This window comes from Sorex fumeus, unplaced genomic scaffold (genome assembly GCF_029834395.1).
Source record: "Sorex fumeus unplaced genomic scaffold, SorFum_2.1 ptg000109l, whole genome shotgun sequence".
Taxonomy (NCBI): Eukaryota; Metazoa; Chordata; class Mammalia; order Eulipotyphla; family Soricidae; genus Sorex; species Sorex fumeus.
The window spans coordinates 128,208-142,576 of NW_026606166.1; the positions used below are offsets into that span (position 1 = coordinate 128,208).

Below are 14,369 nucleotides of genomic sequence, written 5' to 3' on the forward strand. Positions count from 1 at the left end.
AGGGACGGCTGGCGGGTACTGATCCTGCTTAGATACAATCTCAGGCACTGAGACAGCTCAGAAAGCACTTGCCCCGTGGAAGAGATTTCTGCCTTTTGAAGCAGCTATGAAATTTGTAGAATATTTTCTTGTTTTTTCATCTATAGGCAACAAATGACTTACCAGCTGCACCAAGTCTTTCCTGAGACCCAGAGAAGGGCCAGAGCTTACACAGTGCTGTCTTTGCTTCTTACTAAACTGTTGGGTTTTGAGGCTATACCCAACAGTGCTCAGGAGCTACTCCCAGCTCAGTGACTGGAGAAACCTGTTGGGCCAGGGACAGGATCTGGGCTTCCTACATGCAAAGCTCAGGCTCCAGCTGATGAGCGATATCTGTCTTTGATTCCAATTTAGTGGCTTTAGGCAAGAGAGTTTATTATCCTGGTTCCCACTAATCCTGCTCTGTTCATCTCTCCTGCTGGAGGAGGCAGCACAGGAAAAGGATTCACAAGTGCTGTCTGCTTATAGGAAATGATAGGAAATGACTGGAGCTCAGCTAACAGTCAGGTTTTAAGTCAAGGGGTCCAAGGTCAACTTCCTTTTGGCAAATTAGATAATGTAAAGAACTGTATTATCCAAGGTATCCTACTATTGCTTTAAAATAGTTCTCTCCTTACAGATATTTTTTCACAGCAGCAAGATATTGATAGACTATTTGCACTTGTTTGGGCGCCATACCTGGTGGTGCTCAGGGCTACTCCCAATTTGCTGCTCCAATTCCTACCAGCAGTGCTCAGGAAACTGTATCAAGGATGCAGCCCCGGGTTCCAGTGTGCACTCAGTGTGCCGAGTCATCTCCCCAAGGCTCCAAAAGCATCAACTGCATTTCATGGTCACAGTCACGGTCCTCCCGTTGTTCATCGATTTGCTCGAGTGGGCCCAGTAACGTCTCTATCATGAGACTTGTTGTTACTGTGTTTGGCATATCGAGTACGTCACGGGGAGCTTGCCAGGCTCTGCTGTGTGGGTGAGATACTCTGGGTAGCTTGCCGGGCTCTCCGAGAGGGGCGGAGGAATCGAACTCGAGTCGGCCATGTTTTAGAGATGCAATTTATCTCACAAAAATTTGGATTGATTGTACAATATAAAGACACACATAAAATAAAGATTTGGAGGAAATCAATCTGTAGTGAAAATAAGTGAAGCAAACCATAAAATATCTGAGGTTTGAAAAGGAGCCAAGATGGGGCTGGAGCAATAGTACAGCGGGGAGGGCATTTGCCTTGCACATGGCCAACCGGGGTTCGATCCCCAGCATCTCATATGGTCCCCCAAGCACTGCCAGGAGTAATTCCTGAGTTTGCGCTAGGAGTAACCACTATGCATTGCCAGGTGTGACCGAAGAAAGAAAGAAAGAAAGAAAGAAAGAAAGAAAGAAAGAAAGAAAGGAAGGGAGCCAAGAGATCTTCTGATAGAATAAGGTAAAGGTAAAAGGTAAAGGCCCTCCCGTTGATCGTCGATTTGCTCGAGCGGGCCCAGTAACGTCTCCATTGGAGACTTTGTTGTTACTGTGTCTGGCATATCAAATACTCTCGGTAGCTTGCCGGGCTCTCCGAGAGGGGCGGAGGAATCGAACTCGGGTCGGCCATGTTGGCTGCGTGTGTAAGGCAAACGCCCTACCCGCTGTGCTATCGCTCAGGGAACTGCTTAAAGACATTGGAGAGAAACGTGGCATTCAGCATCTATCCCCCTTGGATCAAGCAAACTCCTCTAGAGAAGTCTGAACAAAATCTTTCAGGGAATAAAAGGGGTTTTGTAGGAATGGGGTTTTCCTCCAAAATGACACGGTTCAGCTGAGAAGCGTATGACAGCCAACAACAGAAACTCTAAAAAACATCTTAAAACTACGAGTTCCTCTGCTGCTAAGAGAATATCATCTTTTCACTCTACCAACTGTGAGTTCTGTTGTTGGGAATAGACAGAACATTCGGATCTTCTACGCCTGAGCTTAATCTCCTAATAATTCTTAGAATGTTAGCACTAAAGATTCTTCAACAGCAGCTCACTGATTTCTTCAGCCATCGCATCACTATCTGGAATCAGTGACACCACCATCTACCTGTAACCCATGTCAGTAACTCTCAGATAAGATAACCCTCTAAAAATTTTTAAGTACAACGTTTTCTTTTCTATTTTCTTCTTCCCAAACACCTACCAGAATGCCAAATATACAAATGCTCAACAGATGCTGACTGAGAATGAATTCTATATGGCTTTTCCACCAATAACAGGAGCTGCATAGCTGAGAAACAGAACTGGAATTTTTTTTTTTAATTCTAACAGTTTTAGTAGCCTTTTCTTTAGTCCCACAGGAAAGCTGCTCATAGTTTTTAATGTATGTAAATTAAAATTACACAAGCTAAAAAGAACAAAGATTCCCAGCTAAACTTTGCTTTAAAGTTCTTCCTTTTCTAAGAAACTCTGTGTGACCCCATTCTCTCTTAAACAAATAATCCATCTTCAGTGGTCTGATACTGCCTTGTTATTGTCATGTCAGTTACAACCTTCATAATATTTGCTTTTAGGAAATGTACATCTGTTTGCTTTAGAATGCCAAGTAGCACTGTCCTCCCATTGTTCATCGATTTGCTCCAGCGAGCACCAGTAATGTCTCCATTGTGAGACTTGTTACTGTTTTTGGCATATTCGAATATGCCACGGGGAGCTTGCCAGGCTCTGCAGTGCGGGCGGGATAGTCTCATTAGCTTGCCGAGCTCTTGAGAGGGATGAAGGAATCAAACCCAGGTTGGCCATGAGCAAGGCAAACGCCCTACCCATTGTGCTGCAGGTACACAATAAAGCCCATTAAGAAATGGAAGTTATAAGCACAGAAGTTATAAATGTTACTTTTCTGCACATTTTCTGCGCACACTGAAATATTTGAGTGTTTGAGTTTTCTCTTTCTAAAATTATGATACATACCTGTCCTCCTTATTGACTTGGGAATAATATGACCTCTGTCTGATTGCGGAATAGAATGAGAACGCCTCATTCAGGTAGCTGGTCTCAGATGTGCGTAGGCTATGAGGAAAAAATATCTTTAAAGTTGACAGTGTCTCAAATTCTTCTCCATGATAAAAACTCACACCATCACTCGCTACTCTTATACATAAAGGGGTGGGAGTTTCCTATATTTTATTCAGCAAGACAAAAACTATCACCCTTAAAATGTGTGGAAAAAACAATAATGATCAAGCTGTTTTAAAGGGGAAAAAACCTCCCCACAGCTCCTGGTTCTTTTTTACTTATTTTTTTGATGGCATTGCTAAGGGCACATTATTTTCACACTTGAAAGGGGCTTTCCAAGCAGTGCCCCCCTAGTCTCCTACTGGGTCAGACCTTCCACAGCCTTCTCCAGTTCACAGAGTCAATTATCCTTGGGCTCATTTCTTTACTAGTGTCTTCCCACAGGATTCAGAAACAGACTAAACTTCAGAGAATTTTAATCTCTGCTTAATCATTTCTACAAGGGACTCAGTAATAAAGTTACTTGAGGGGGTCAGAGCTATAGTTTAGCAGGCAGACACTTGTCTTGCATGCAGCTGACCCAGCCTCGATCCATGGCACCCTACAGAGTCCCCTGAGCCCCGCAAGAAGTGACTCCTGAGTACAGAGTCAGAAGTAAGCCCGGAGTACCACCAGATATGACCCCAAAAGAAAACAGATAAAAAAGAATTCAAAACAAAACAAAAAGAGTCAGACTGTAGTGGTGGGAACTTGGGGTGAGTGACCTGTTAAAAGACATGAAGAGGAAGGAATTTCTCACCTTCTAAATGACAAAAGCCCGGGGCCTACTTCATGATACAAGATTTGGATTCCTAAAAGGAGCTTCTTCATACCTTGGCTCTTCAGTAGGATTTTATAGATGTTACTGCTCTAAGAATATAATCAAAACTATCTTTACCTACTGTAAGCACGAGCTACTTTGTTTTATTTATTTATTTATGGTGCTAAGGATTGAACCTGGGGTCCTCACACTTGCAAAGCAAGTGCTCTATAGCTGAGCGACATCCCTGGTTCTAGGCTATGAATTTTATTTATTTCTGATTTGGGGGCCTCACTGGGCAATACTCAGAGCTTACTCCTGGCTCTGTGCTCAGGGATCACTGCTGGCAGGGCTTGGAGGGTCCTACTGGATGCTGGAGATTGGAGCCAGGTCGGCTGCATGCAAGGCAAGCACTCTCCTTGCTGTTCTATCTCTTGACCTTACGAGTTTCAAAGCATTAAAAAAAAACCCTCCTGAAAACCACTCATTCAAACTATGATATGCCTCTGCAGAGTATCAAGATTTAAGTGAAGCCACAAGAACTTTAAATTCATTTAGTATTTACCATTTATTTAAAACCAAGATCACACTTCTTTATAAATGAGTCTTAGAGTAAATGAGTCTGACAAAATGAAGTACTTGGAAAGTAAGCCTTTGAAACAAATGGTGTGACTTTGACTATGAGAGGTCATTTCATGGGGCTGTCTTGATCAATATGATCTAGACTCTGAGGGTATCATTTATAATGAATCAGCATCACCCTCCAAGCAGGTAAGTACACTGTGCATAATTCAAAAGGCTATATATGTCAGGAAAACATTTTACTTTTTCTCCATATGTAATTCACTTACTAATAATGGTAGTATAGCTGCCCAATCTTAGAAGCAATTTCCCCTATTTGCCACCGCTTCAAGCCATATCGATTATCCAAGACTTGTCTGTTTTACACAAGAAATAAGAAAACAGAAATGAGACTATGCATTTCTAAAATACTCAATTATATACATTTCAAAGACAAAAATGCAACTCAGTTCGGTAAGGTTAACAAGGTTTTTTAAACGTTTCCAGCAAAACCATTCAATCACATTTAAAAAGCATTTCTTTTTGTGTTTGTTTTTGCTTTTTGGGTCACACCTGGCAATGCACAGGGGTTACTCCTGGCTCTGCCCTCAGGAATTACTCCTGGTGGTGCTCGGGGGACCATATGGGATGCTGGGAATCGAACCCCAGTCAGCCGCGTGCAAGGCAAACGCCCTGCCCACTGTGCTATCGCTCCACCCCTAAAAAGCATTTTTTACAAAAAAACAAAAGCATTTCTTACATATGTATTTAAAAATAAAAGTAAACAGAAACTTGTGTGCGAATATTAAAAGCAACACCCCCTAAACAGCTTTGGCCATTAAACAGTATTATTGACCTGACTGATTTCAATGCCCAGCATCAAGCCTCAGGCTTCATGCATGTAAGGTGGGACCTTCACCACTGAGCAACATTGAGCAAGAATAAGGGCACCAATGGCATACTTCATCCAAACCATTTCAGAGGTTGTCTTTAAAAAGCAGATGAGAGCATCACAGTTAAAAACATACTGGGCCTGGGAGACGGCTCAAAGCGCCAGAGTACAAGCTTCGCATGTGGGAGGCCTGGGTTCAGGCCTGGCACTTCATGAACCCCTGAGCACCATCAGGAGTGGCCCAAAAGTGCTGCCAATTGTGGCCCAAAAGTTAAATGAGAGTGAGAATGTAACTCAGTGGTAGAATATATGCTTTTTTTGTGTACCAGGTTCCTTGTGTAATCCCTGGCACCATCAAACAGAAACATCACATTTCCAACCCTTAAGTAACAGGGTAAGAAATTCATTGGAGGGGGTGGGGGACGTGGTGTCACAAAAATAAACATGAAAAAGTACCAAAACATTAAAAGTTCTGAGGTAGAAAAGGTCCAACTGTGACTAATATCAAATGGGCCTTCAATCTCTTTAATGGTAAAATCCCTTTACCGATGCTGCTGCTGGAACTTCCAGAGTTTGGTGTAAACATCAAAAGTTCTTCCAAAATAGGACTGCCACTGCTTCTGCCCATATTGTGGCAAATCCCTGAAATAAAAAAAATAAACATGCATGAATTTTAATTTGCTTAGTGTTTTTGAAGTCATCGTGATGGTACAAACTGGATAGATGAAAAACACTTGCATTCAGGCTTTTTCTTTCTTTTTTGAAAAACAGAGTCAGTTTTTAGAACAGGAATAGTTCTATAAGAAGGATGCAGAGTAATTCTGCTGGATGCTTCTCCTCGCTCTGGAGCTCCTTTTCCCGGGTTTTGCCTGTTCTGGTTTGGGTTTCGGGGCCATGGTCAGTGCTGTCAAGGGCCGTGGGATGCTGGAGATCGGGCTGGGGCTCCTGCCTGGGGAGTGTGTGCTGCAGCCCGCCGCCGCTCTGCGCCCCGCAGCTGATTCTACGCTGCTTTGGTAATTCCAGCTCTTCCTTCCCTCTCCTGATCTTATTTGTTCTTAAATACCAGTTGCTTCCCAATGTTGACCTTCAGCTAAGGACCCGGAGAGCTGAAAAACACTGCTTTAAAGAAACATCTAGAAGTGCAGATGGCATAACTGTGCTCCATCCCCTGTATGTAAGAGAAACTATATAGTTCTGCCCTTGGGCCTGTGACTTAACAGTATGTCCCTTGAGACAAATACTTTCCAACCAGAGGGACACTGGACCTGGCCATTTAACTTGTTCTGGTCAAGGAGATTTAATTGTAAATTATCTACACGGAGTCAGAGATTTAAAAAATTTTTTTTTTATTGAATGACCATGAGATACACAGTTACAATGTTGTTTATGATTGAGTTTCAGTCATACAATGTTCTAAAACCCATCCCTTTTCCAGTGCATATTTCCCACCACCATGGGAACAATACTTAAAAGAGATTATATTTTCACTTTTTCTTCTTATGTAAGATCAAGACAGAGATGCTTCTCAGTCTAGAACACAGACAAGAGTGGAGACTTGGAACAGATGACAACTTGGAAGTATATGAGAGCTAGAAATAAATCTTTATTATAATAAGGCACTAAAATTCTGGAGTTGTGGCAGCAACCTTACATGGGTAAGGCCAGTACAGGAACTGCAAGCCAGAGAGGGTATTCACTGCAATAAAGATGTAACCTATGACAGCAGCCTTGGATTGAGTAGCTCTTACTGAAGGTGGGGAAATGATGCCATCATATCATAAATATGGTGGTAAAATGGCAGTTGCTCATAATAACTTGAAAAGCAGATAATGTGACTAATAAGCTTCTGACTACAAAGAAGCCAGGAAACAGTGTTACTAGCTCTGGAGGTTATTTGCTGCACTTAATAAAATAGCGCAGCAAAGAGATGAATTCACCAAAGAACTCACTGCAAGTAGGGCTGAAAAGGAAAAGAGAAAATCCACAAGCCCCATATCTTCCAGGAGAGAAACACTGAGAAATGTTGGCTGCAAAGGCCACTTAACAGAGTTCATCCACAGAGCCAAAGCTCTTAGTAGAAGTCTGTAAAAGGAAGGGGTCCCAAAGCATACACTGATTGGGGCAAATCAAGTGGGCGTGGGGTGGCAAAATGTAAGGGTCGGACGGGTTGCTGGGAGTTTGATCATTCAAGGTGTCCGTGAGAAAGTCTAGAAGAGACTGAGTATAACTAACTTGAATCAAAAAGGTAGCGTCAATAAATCTTGTGAGAGTTCCATGTCAACAATCATTAGTTTTAGAAAGGAAAAATAATCACTCATTGATTATCTATCTCTTCATTCTTATTGATTGGGTTTGTTTGTTCATGAGCTCAGACACAGCAAAAGGAAAAAACAATCACTGGATTCTCAAGGTGGGGATAAAGAAATGCTAGTCCCGCCTGTAAAGATTAGATTTACAGGCACAAGTTGAAATAAAGGACAGAGAGATGATCTAGAAGACAGTTCCTGAAAATACTAAGTCCAGTCACTTACATAACAGAGAGGATAAAGCAGGAGGACAGAACACACATAAAGGGGACTACCAAGGAAGAACCAACACAAAAGAGTCATAGAAACAAGACAAGAAAGAAATGAAGGGTATTTTCAAAGCGGGGAATGTTGCACACTTGACCAGGGTTCAATCTCTACCACATATGATCTCCTGAGCATCCCTGAGTGTGGAGCCAGGAGTCAGCCCTGAGCACAGCCTGGTGCCCCCCCCCCCATGCCTATTACCACATCCTCACACACACCCCCCAAAATAGAGAGAAGAATGTGTTGTTCTGAAATCGGGAGGGGAAGGGAGGGAAGGAAAGGGGAGAGCAGGGGGAGTGGAGGGGAGTGGAGGGGAGTGGAGGGGAGGGGAGGGGAAGGGGGGAGGGGAGGGCAGGGGAGGGGAGGAGAGGAGAGGAGCGGGGAGGAGAGGAGAGGAGAGGAGAGGAGAGGAGAGGAGAGGAGAGGAGAGGAGAGGAGAGGAGAGGAGAGGAGAGGAGAGGAGAGGAGAGGTGAGGAGGTGAGGCAGGGAGAGGTGGGGGAAAGAAAAAAAGGGAAGAAAGGAAGAGAAAGAAAGGAAAGGAAAGGAAGAGAGAGAGAAAGAAAGAAAGAAAGAAAGAAAGAAAGAAAGAAAGAAAGAAAGAAAGGAAGGAAGGAAGAAAGAAAGGAAGGAAGGAAGGAAGAGAGAGAGAAGTGGGGCAGGGTCAAGAGTGAAGTACAGTGGGTAGGGCACTTGCCTTGCATGTGGCCCACCTGGGTTCTATCCTCAGCACCCCATATAGTCCCCAGAGCTCTCCTGGACTAATTCTTGAGTGCAGGCCAGGGTAACCTTGAATAACACTGCTCTGGCCCCAAAGCAGAAAACAAAAAAGGGGAAGTGGGAAGAAAAAGAGGGAGAGAGAGAAAGTAGAGCTGTAATATAATGTTGATGACCCCTGAGCACTGCGAGATACAGCCATTTTCACCTCTAACATCAACAGCGTCAAATGTTCTACCTATGTTTTCCTCAGAGGAATTGTAGATCCAGATCTTTAACTCATTTTTCTGTGACTTTTAGGCATGAGGTTACAGAGAGGTCTGAGCTCATTCATTTGCACGTGAGACCAATTTTTCCAAAACTATTTGTTAAAGGGGCTTTATTTGCTTCACTTCATACTTTTCCATACTTTGTCAAAGACTGAATGTCCATATAATACCCACATGACCTGTCTCTGGACTCTACTCTATTCCACTGTTCTGAGGGCTTGTTCTTATTCCAGTTCCACCCCAACATCTTTTTGGGGGTGGGGTGGGGTGTGCACATCCAACTGTTCTCAAGGCTTACTCCTGGCTCTGAACTCAGGAATAACTCCTGGTGGGCTCAAGGGACCGTATGTGGTACCAGGGATCAAACCCAGGTCAGCCACATGCAAGGCAAGAGCTTTACCTGTTGTACTAACTCTCTAGCCTGCCACACTGTTTTTGATGACTGCTGCTTTATAGAATGGTTTGAAATTGGGGTGAAAGAGGCCTTCTGTCTTCTTTTTCCTAGAATTGCTAGGGTTTTTTTTTCATTCCATACAGCATTTGATCTATGTCTTAACCGTCACAGGTATTTAAAAAGGTACTGCACGGAGTATGTATAATGCTTTGGACAAATTTGCCATTTTGACAACATTGATCCTTCCAATTCATGAACAACAAAAAGGGAGGGAATTAAGAGATGGGAACGGGGGCTGGGGAGGAGAGAAGAAGGAAGAGGGAAGAGGGAGAAGGAAGAAGGAGGGAGAAGGAGGAAGGAGACAGGAGGATGGAGTAGGAAGAGGAAGAGGAAGGTGGAGGAAAAGGAGGAAGCAGCAGCAGCTGTAAAAGAATACCCTCATACTGATATGCATGGCCATTTCTCCAAAGAGGACAAACAGTAACTTGAAATTTTGCTCATCTCCACATGCCTCATGACCATATGCAAATCAAAACCACAATGTTATCACCCCACCTGTGAGAGCAGCCTGTACCACGCAAGTACTGGAGAGGTTGTGGATAAAAAGGAATCCTGGGCCAGAGAGAGTACAGAAATGGAGTACTTCCCTTGCTATGGCTGCTTCAGATAATCATGGCTCAACCCGGGCACAGCATATAGTACCCAGAGCACTGCCAAAAGTCACTCCTGAGCTTCGAACCAGGAAGAGCTCAGAGCAATACTGGACATGGTCCCTGAAGGAACATCTGCACATTGCTGAAAATGTAATATTGGTCCAGTATATTTGGAAATTAGTTTGCAGGCTTCTCAAGATGTGAAAATAAACTTGCCACATAACCAAATAATTTCACTACTAGACATCTATCTCAAGAACACACAACTTGGGGCTGGAGCAATAGCACAGCAGGTAGGGCGTTTGCCTTGCACGCAGCCAACCCAGGTTCGATTCCCAGCATCCCTGATGGTCCACCAAGCACCGCCAGGAGTGATTCCTGAGTGCAGATCCAGGAGTAACCCCTGAGCATCGCCGCGTGTGACCCAAAAAGAAAAAAAATACACAACTTTGAAAGGCTATCTGTACATGTGGTGTGCATGTGTGTGTGTGTGTGTGTGTGTGTGCATGTGTGTTCACTGCAGCTCTATTTACAATGGCCAAGAAAAAAACATACATGTCCAGCAATGAATGACTGAATAAAGAAAATACGTAAGCACATTCATATGGGATGCATGAAGGGATGTAAGCACAATGGAAGGACTCCACTAAATGGAAAGATAAACTTGTGCCATTTGCTACAACATACAGGTGTTTGGAAGGTGTCACATTAAGCAAAGTAAGAGAAAGACAAATACTGGACGATCACATTCATATGTGGGACAGAAAGAAAATATTAAAGGAAACAGACAAAACCAACTTAAAGCCCTTGAATTTGGGTCACAGAACTAAGAATGCCAGAGCAGGAAGACACAGGGGCACAAAAGGTACAACAGATGGCAGTGGAGAGGCCTGGGAATCTCAGGGGTGGGCATGCTGTGAAAAATTACTTTTGAAGATGTTTGAAAAAGTGTTCTTCAAACATTACAAAGTTCAGCAGTGCTCTGGGAACTACAGGGTGCCAGAGATGAAATTTGGGCCTCCCACATGAAAAGCTGGCACTCCAACACTGAGCTAAATCCCTAACTTTTAATCAAATTCTTAGATACTTTTTGTTTTGTTTTGGGGCAACACCTGACTGTGCTCAGGGCTTATTCCTGGCTCTGCACTCATGAATCATTCCTAGCAGGGCTTAGGGGACCATCAGGGATGCCAGAGATTGAACCTGGATTGGCCTTGTGCAACACAAGTGCTCTACCTGTTGTACTATTGCTCCCAAACTCTTGGATATTTTAAGAGTAAGTTGTTGTTAGACTCTTTTAGACTCGTATCAAGCAGTTGCTACTAGGAAGACTATTACATAAAAGCAGTAGGCAGCAATATCAGAGAACTAACAACTCCTGAGTGCCCTTTAAGGATACAGCATAAATGTTAAAGGTATTAAGGGGAAGAAATTTTTTCTTTTGTTTTCTTCTGTTTTGTTTTTGAGTCACTCCTGGCTGTGCTCAGGGCTTACTCCTCACTTTGCATTCAGGAATCCGTCCTGGTGGGGCTCTGGGAACCGTACATAATGCTGGGGATCAAGGTCATGTTGGCGACATGCAAAGGTTAGTGCTTTCCCCCTGAACTATCCCTCCAGCCCCAGGAAAAGATATTTAAAGTCTGAGGAGTGAAAGCACAAAACGTGAGCTAGAATGCTAGAACTGGGCTCCCGCAAATATATTACAATATACAAGTATCTTCTAGTTTATAACTGTGAACAATGTTGGTTAAATTCTCTACCATTTTCTGCAAATGAATTTACAACATCCGCCACTCCAGTCTTAAGAATCAGCTATGGAATAGTACTTCTTTTTTAAAGAGTGATAAAGCATTTTTTAATATTCCCTGAAATATAAGTTGTATGATCACCTCTTTCTAACAACACATATCACAAGTTAAGTTCGATTCCTCCGCCCCTCTCGGAGAGCCCGGCAAGCTACCGAGAGTATCTCGCCCGCACGGCAGAGCCTGGCAAGCTCCCCGTGACGTATTCGATATGCCAAACACAGTAACAACAAAGTCTCCAATGGAGACGTTACTGGGCCCGCTCGAGCAAATCGACGAACAACGGGAGGGCCTTTACCTTTACCTTTAGCACAGCAGTAAGGCATTTGCCTTGCACACAGCCAACATGGCCGACCCGAGTTCGATTCCTCTGCCCCTCTTGAGAGCCCGGCAAGCTACCGAGAGTATCTCGCCCGCACGGCAGAGCCTGGCAAGCTCCCCGTGACGTATTCGATATGCCAAACACAGTAACAACAAAGTCTCCAATGGAGACGTTACTGGGCCCGCTCGAGCAAATCGACGAACAACGGGAGGGCCTTTACCTTTACCTTAATATGATTAGAGTCTAAATTAAAGTAAGATACCTCATAAAGCATTTTAGATAAATCCCCCCACTACTAGGAGACTGGCTCTAAAACCTGAATGTATCATTTGGTCTGTTAGCACTGTTGGTAAAGATAGGAAATTAATGATCCACAGAATTAAATTAAATGGGGCTCTGTGAATAATTCTGTAAGCCAAGTGACCTTATATTTCATAGTTTGCAAAGGTATCTGTGTTAAAAAACTGGCTGCTATACTTTTCCAAGGCTTTAGAGAAAGTGAGGATATGACATTAATCTCCTTTTTAAATCCTCAATTTCATTAAAAGGAATCAGAAAACAACAGTAGAAATAAGCATACTGAAAATGATTAATTCTGAGACTGAGAGGTGTCTCAAATTTAAGGTTGAGACATCAAAATATAGGAAAGGTCCCTCAAGTTTCTACCAATTAATGCTCTTTCCTGAACTGAATGAGCTAAGGGCAGTGACACCTGCTTACACTAAATTCCCAATGCAAGGTGCGTTTAGCCCTTCTCACACCAGCTCCTTCTATGGCCGGGCACTGTCCACCATTTCCTTATCATCTTGTAGGTCTCTTGCCTTTTCTGTTTATTGTTTGTTTGGTTTGGGGGCCGTACCTAGCAGTGCCCTGGGCTTACTCTTGGCTTTGCACTCAAGGGTCGCCCCTGACAGTTCTCGGGGAAACAAACACTGTGCCAGGAGTTGAACCCGGGTCAGCTGCACGCAAGGCAGGCATCTTACTCACTGTACTCTCTCTCCAGCCCCTTTCTTTTCTTGAAATATCCTTCACTAGTTTCTCTTTCCTTGGGCTGGTTCTTAAATGCTAGGCTTCTCCAGGATATGTATGTGCACACCCAAACACAGACATACCCACCGCAGTGAATGTGTCTGTATGTACAGCATTTATGAGAGTTGCCTGGAAACTTGTGGCAAATAAAGGATTGAACTCTGATTCCAATTCAAACCTTCTAAGCATGAACTTTATGCTCTCTCTATCCGATCAGATGGAAAAACACCCTAGACTTTGATTTAAACAGTCAGTGAAGTTCTTTTCTGGGAGCTCATTCTGCTCTAAGTCTTGGCATGTTACTGATTTCCAACCTAACTGTGATCAATGGCTAAGGAATAATCATCACATGTTCTCGCTTACCCAGAGAGCTGTGTCTGCATTAGAGGCAGAGTTCTGCTTTAACCTAAGCATCTGTGTTCACTTGTGTATCAAACAAAAGTGTGCTTGGGACTGGCAAAGCCCAATTGAGCACTTACTTGTTTCAACACCAGCATTTTATTGTTATGAATTTTTTTACTTCGGAGGAGCCACACCCCGCAATGCTCAGGGTTTACTCCTTGTTCTGTGATCATTCCTGACAAGGCTCAGGGTACCAATATGGGGCGCAGAGGAAAGAATCTAATTTGGCTGCCAGACCTGCTGTTCTATCTCTCCAGCCACAGCATTTTAATTAAAAAAACCCACTGTTACATCTAGAGCCCCCACCCACCCACCCCTGGCTTTGGAGCCAAACTGGCAACACTCACTCCTGGCTCTGCACCAAGGGATCACTCCTGGTGGGTTTGGGGACTGCATGTGGGGCTGGAGATTGAACCAGTGTCAGCCATATGTAAGGTAAGCTCCCTACCCCCTGTACTATCTTTCTGGCCCCTCTACTCTATCTTATTTTTAAAGTTGGGTTTCACGGGTCTCCAGGCTGAGAACTTAACTAATTTATGGCAATTCCATTTGCCATTTAGTTGTGATAAACAATATAAAGTGAATTATCTTGTATCTATTAAAGGGGCATGCTTGGGGGTTGGGGGTCACACTGATGGTGGGACTGGTGCTGGAACACTGAATGCCTGAAACAACTGTATTATGAACAACTTTATAAGCCATAGTGTTTAATAAAGTCTTTTTTTTTCCACAGGTTGGGTTTCATAGTAGATCTGTGAATTTTAAAATGACGGGGTTTCAAACAGGCCCAGACTGTTAAGCTGACTGGTTCCTTTTGGGCAAAGATGATGCCTTGATGATGCCACCAAATCAATGCTGACCATGGAACAAAATTCTTTTATCTTTGGTTTGGGGCTACGCCTGGAGGTACTCTGGGGATACTCCCCACTCTGTGCTTGGAAGCTGGTCC

The 14,369-nt window shown here is 43.6% G+C and overlaps 1 protein-coding gene across 2 annotated transcripts in view; it reads right to left on the reverse strand.

Moving 5' to 3' along the window:
• LOC130042725 (protein SCAI) overlaps positions 1-14,369 on the reverse strand; it is a 135,404-nt gene that overhangs the window by 30,682 nt on the left and 90,353 nt on the right. For both annotated transcript variants that reach the window (XM_056134906.1, XM_056134907.1), the window contains 3 exons: positions 5,805-5,900; positions 4,657-4,743; positions 2,962-3,060 (listed from right to left, as the gene is read on the reverse strand). In XM_056134906.1, the coding sequence (XP_055990881.1) occupies positions 2,962-3,060; positions 4,657-4,743; positions 5,805-5,900 (282 nt within the window). The remainder of the gene's footprint in view (positions 1-2,961; positions 3,061-4,656; positions 4,744-5,804; positions 5,901-14,369) is intronic.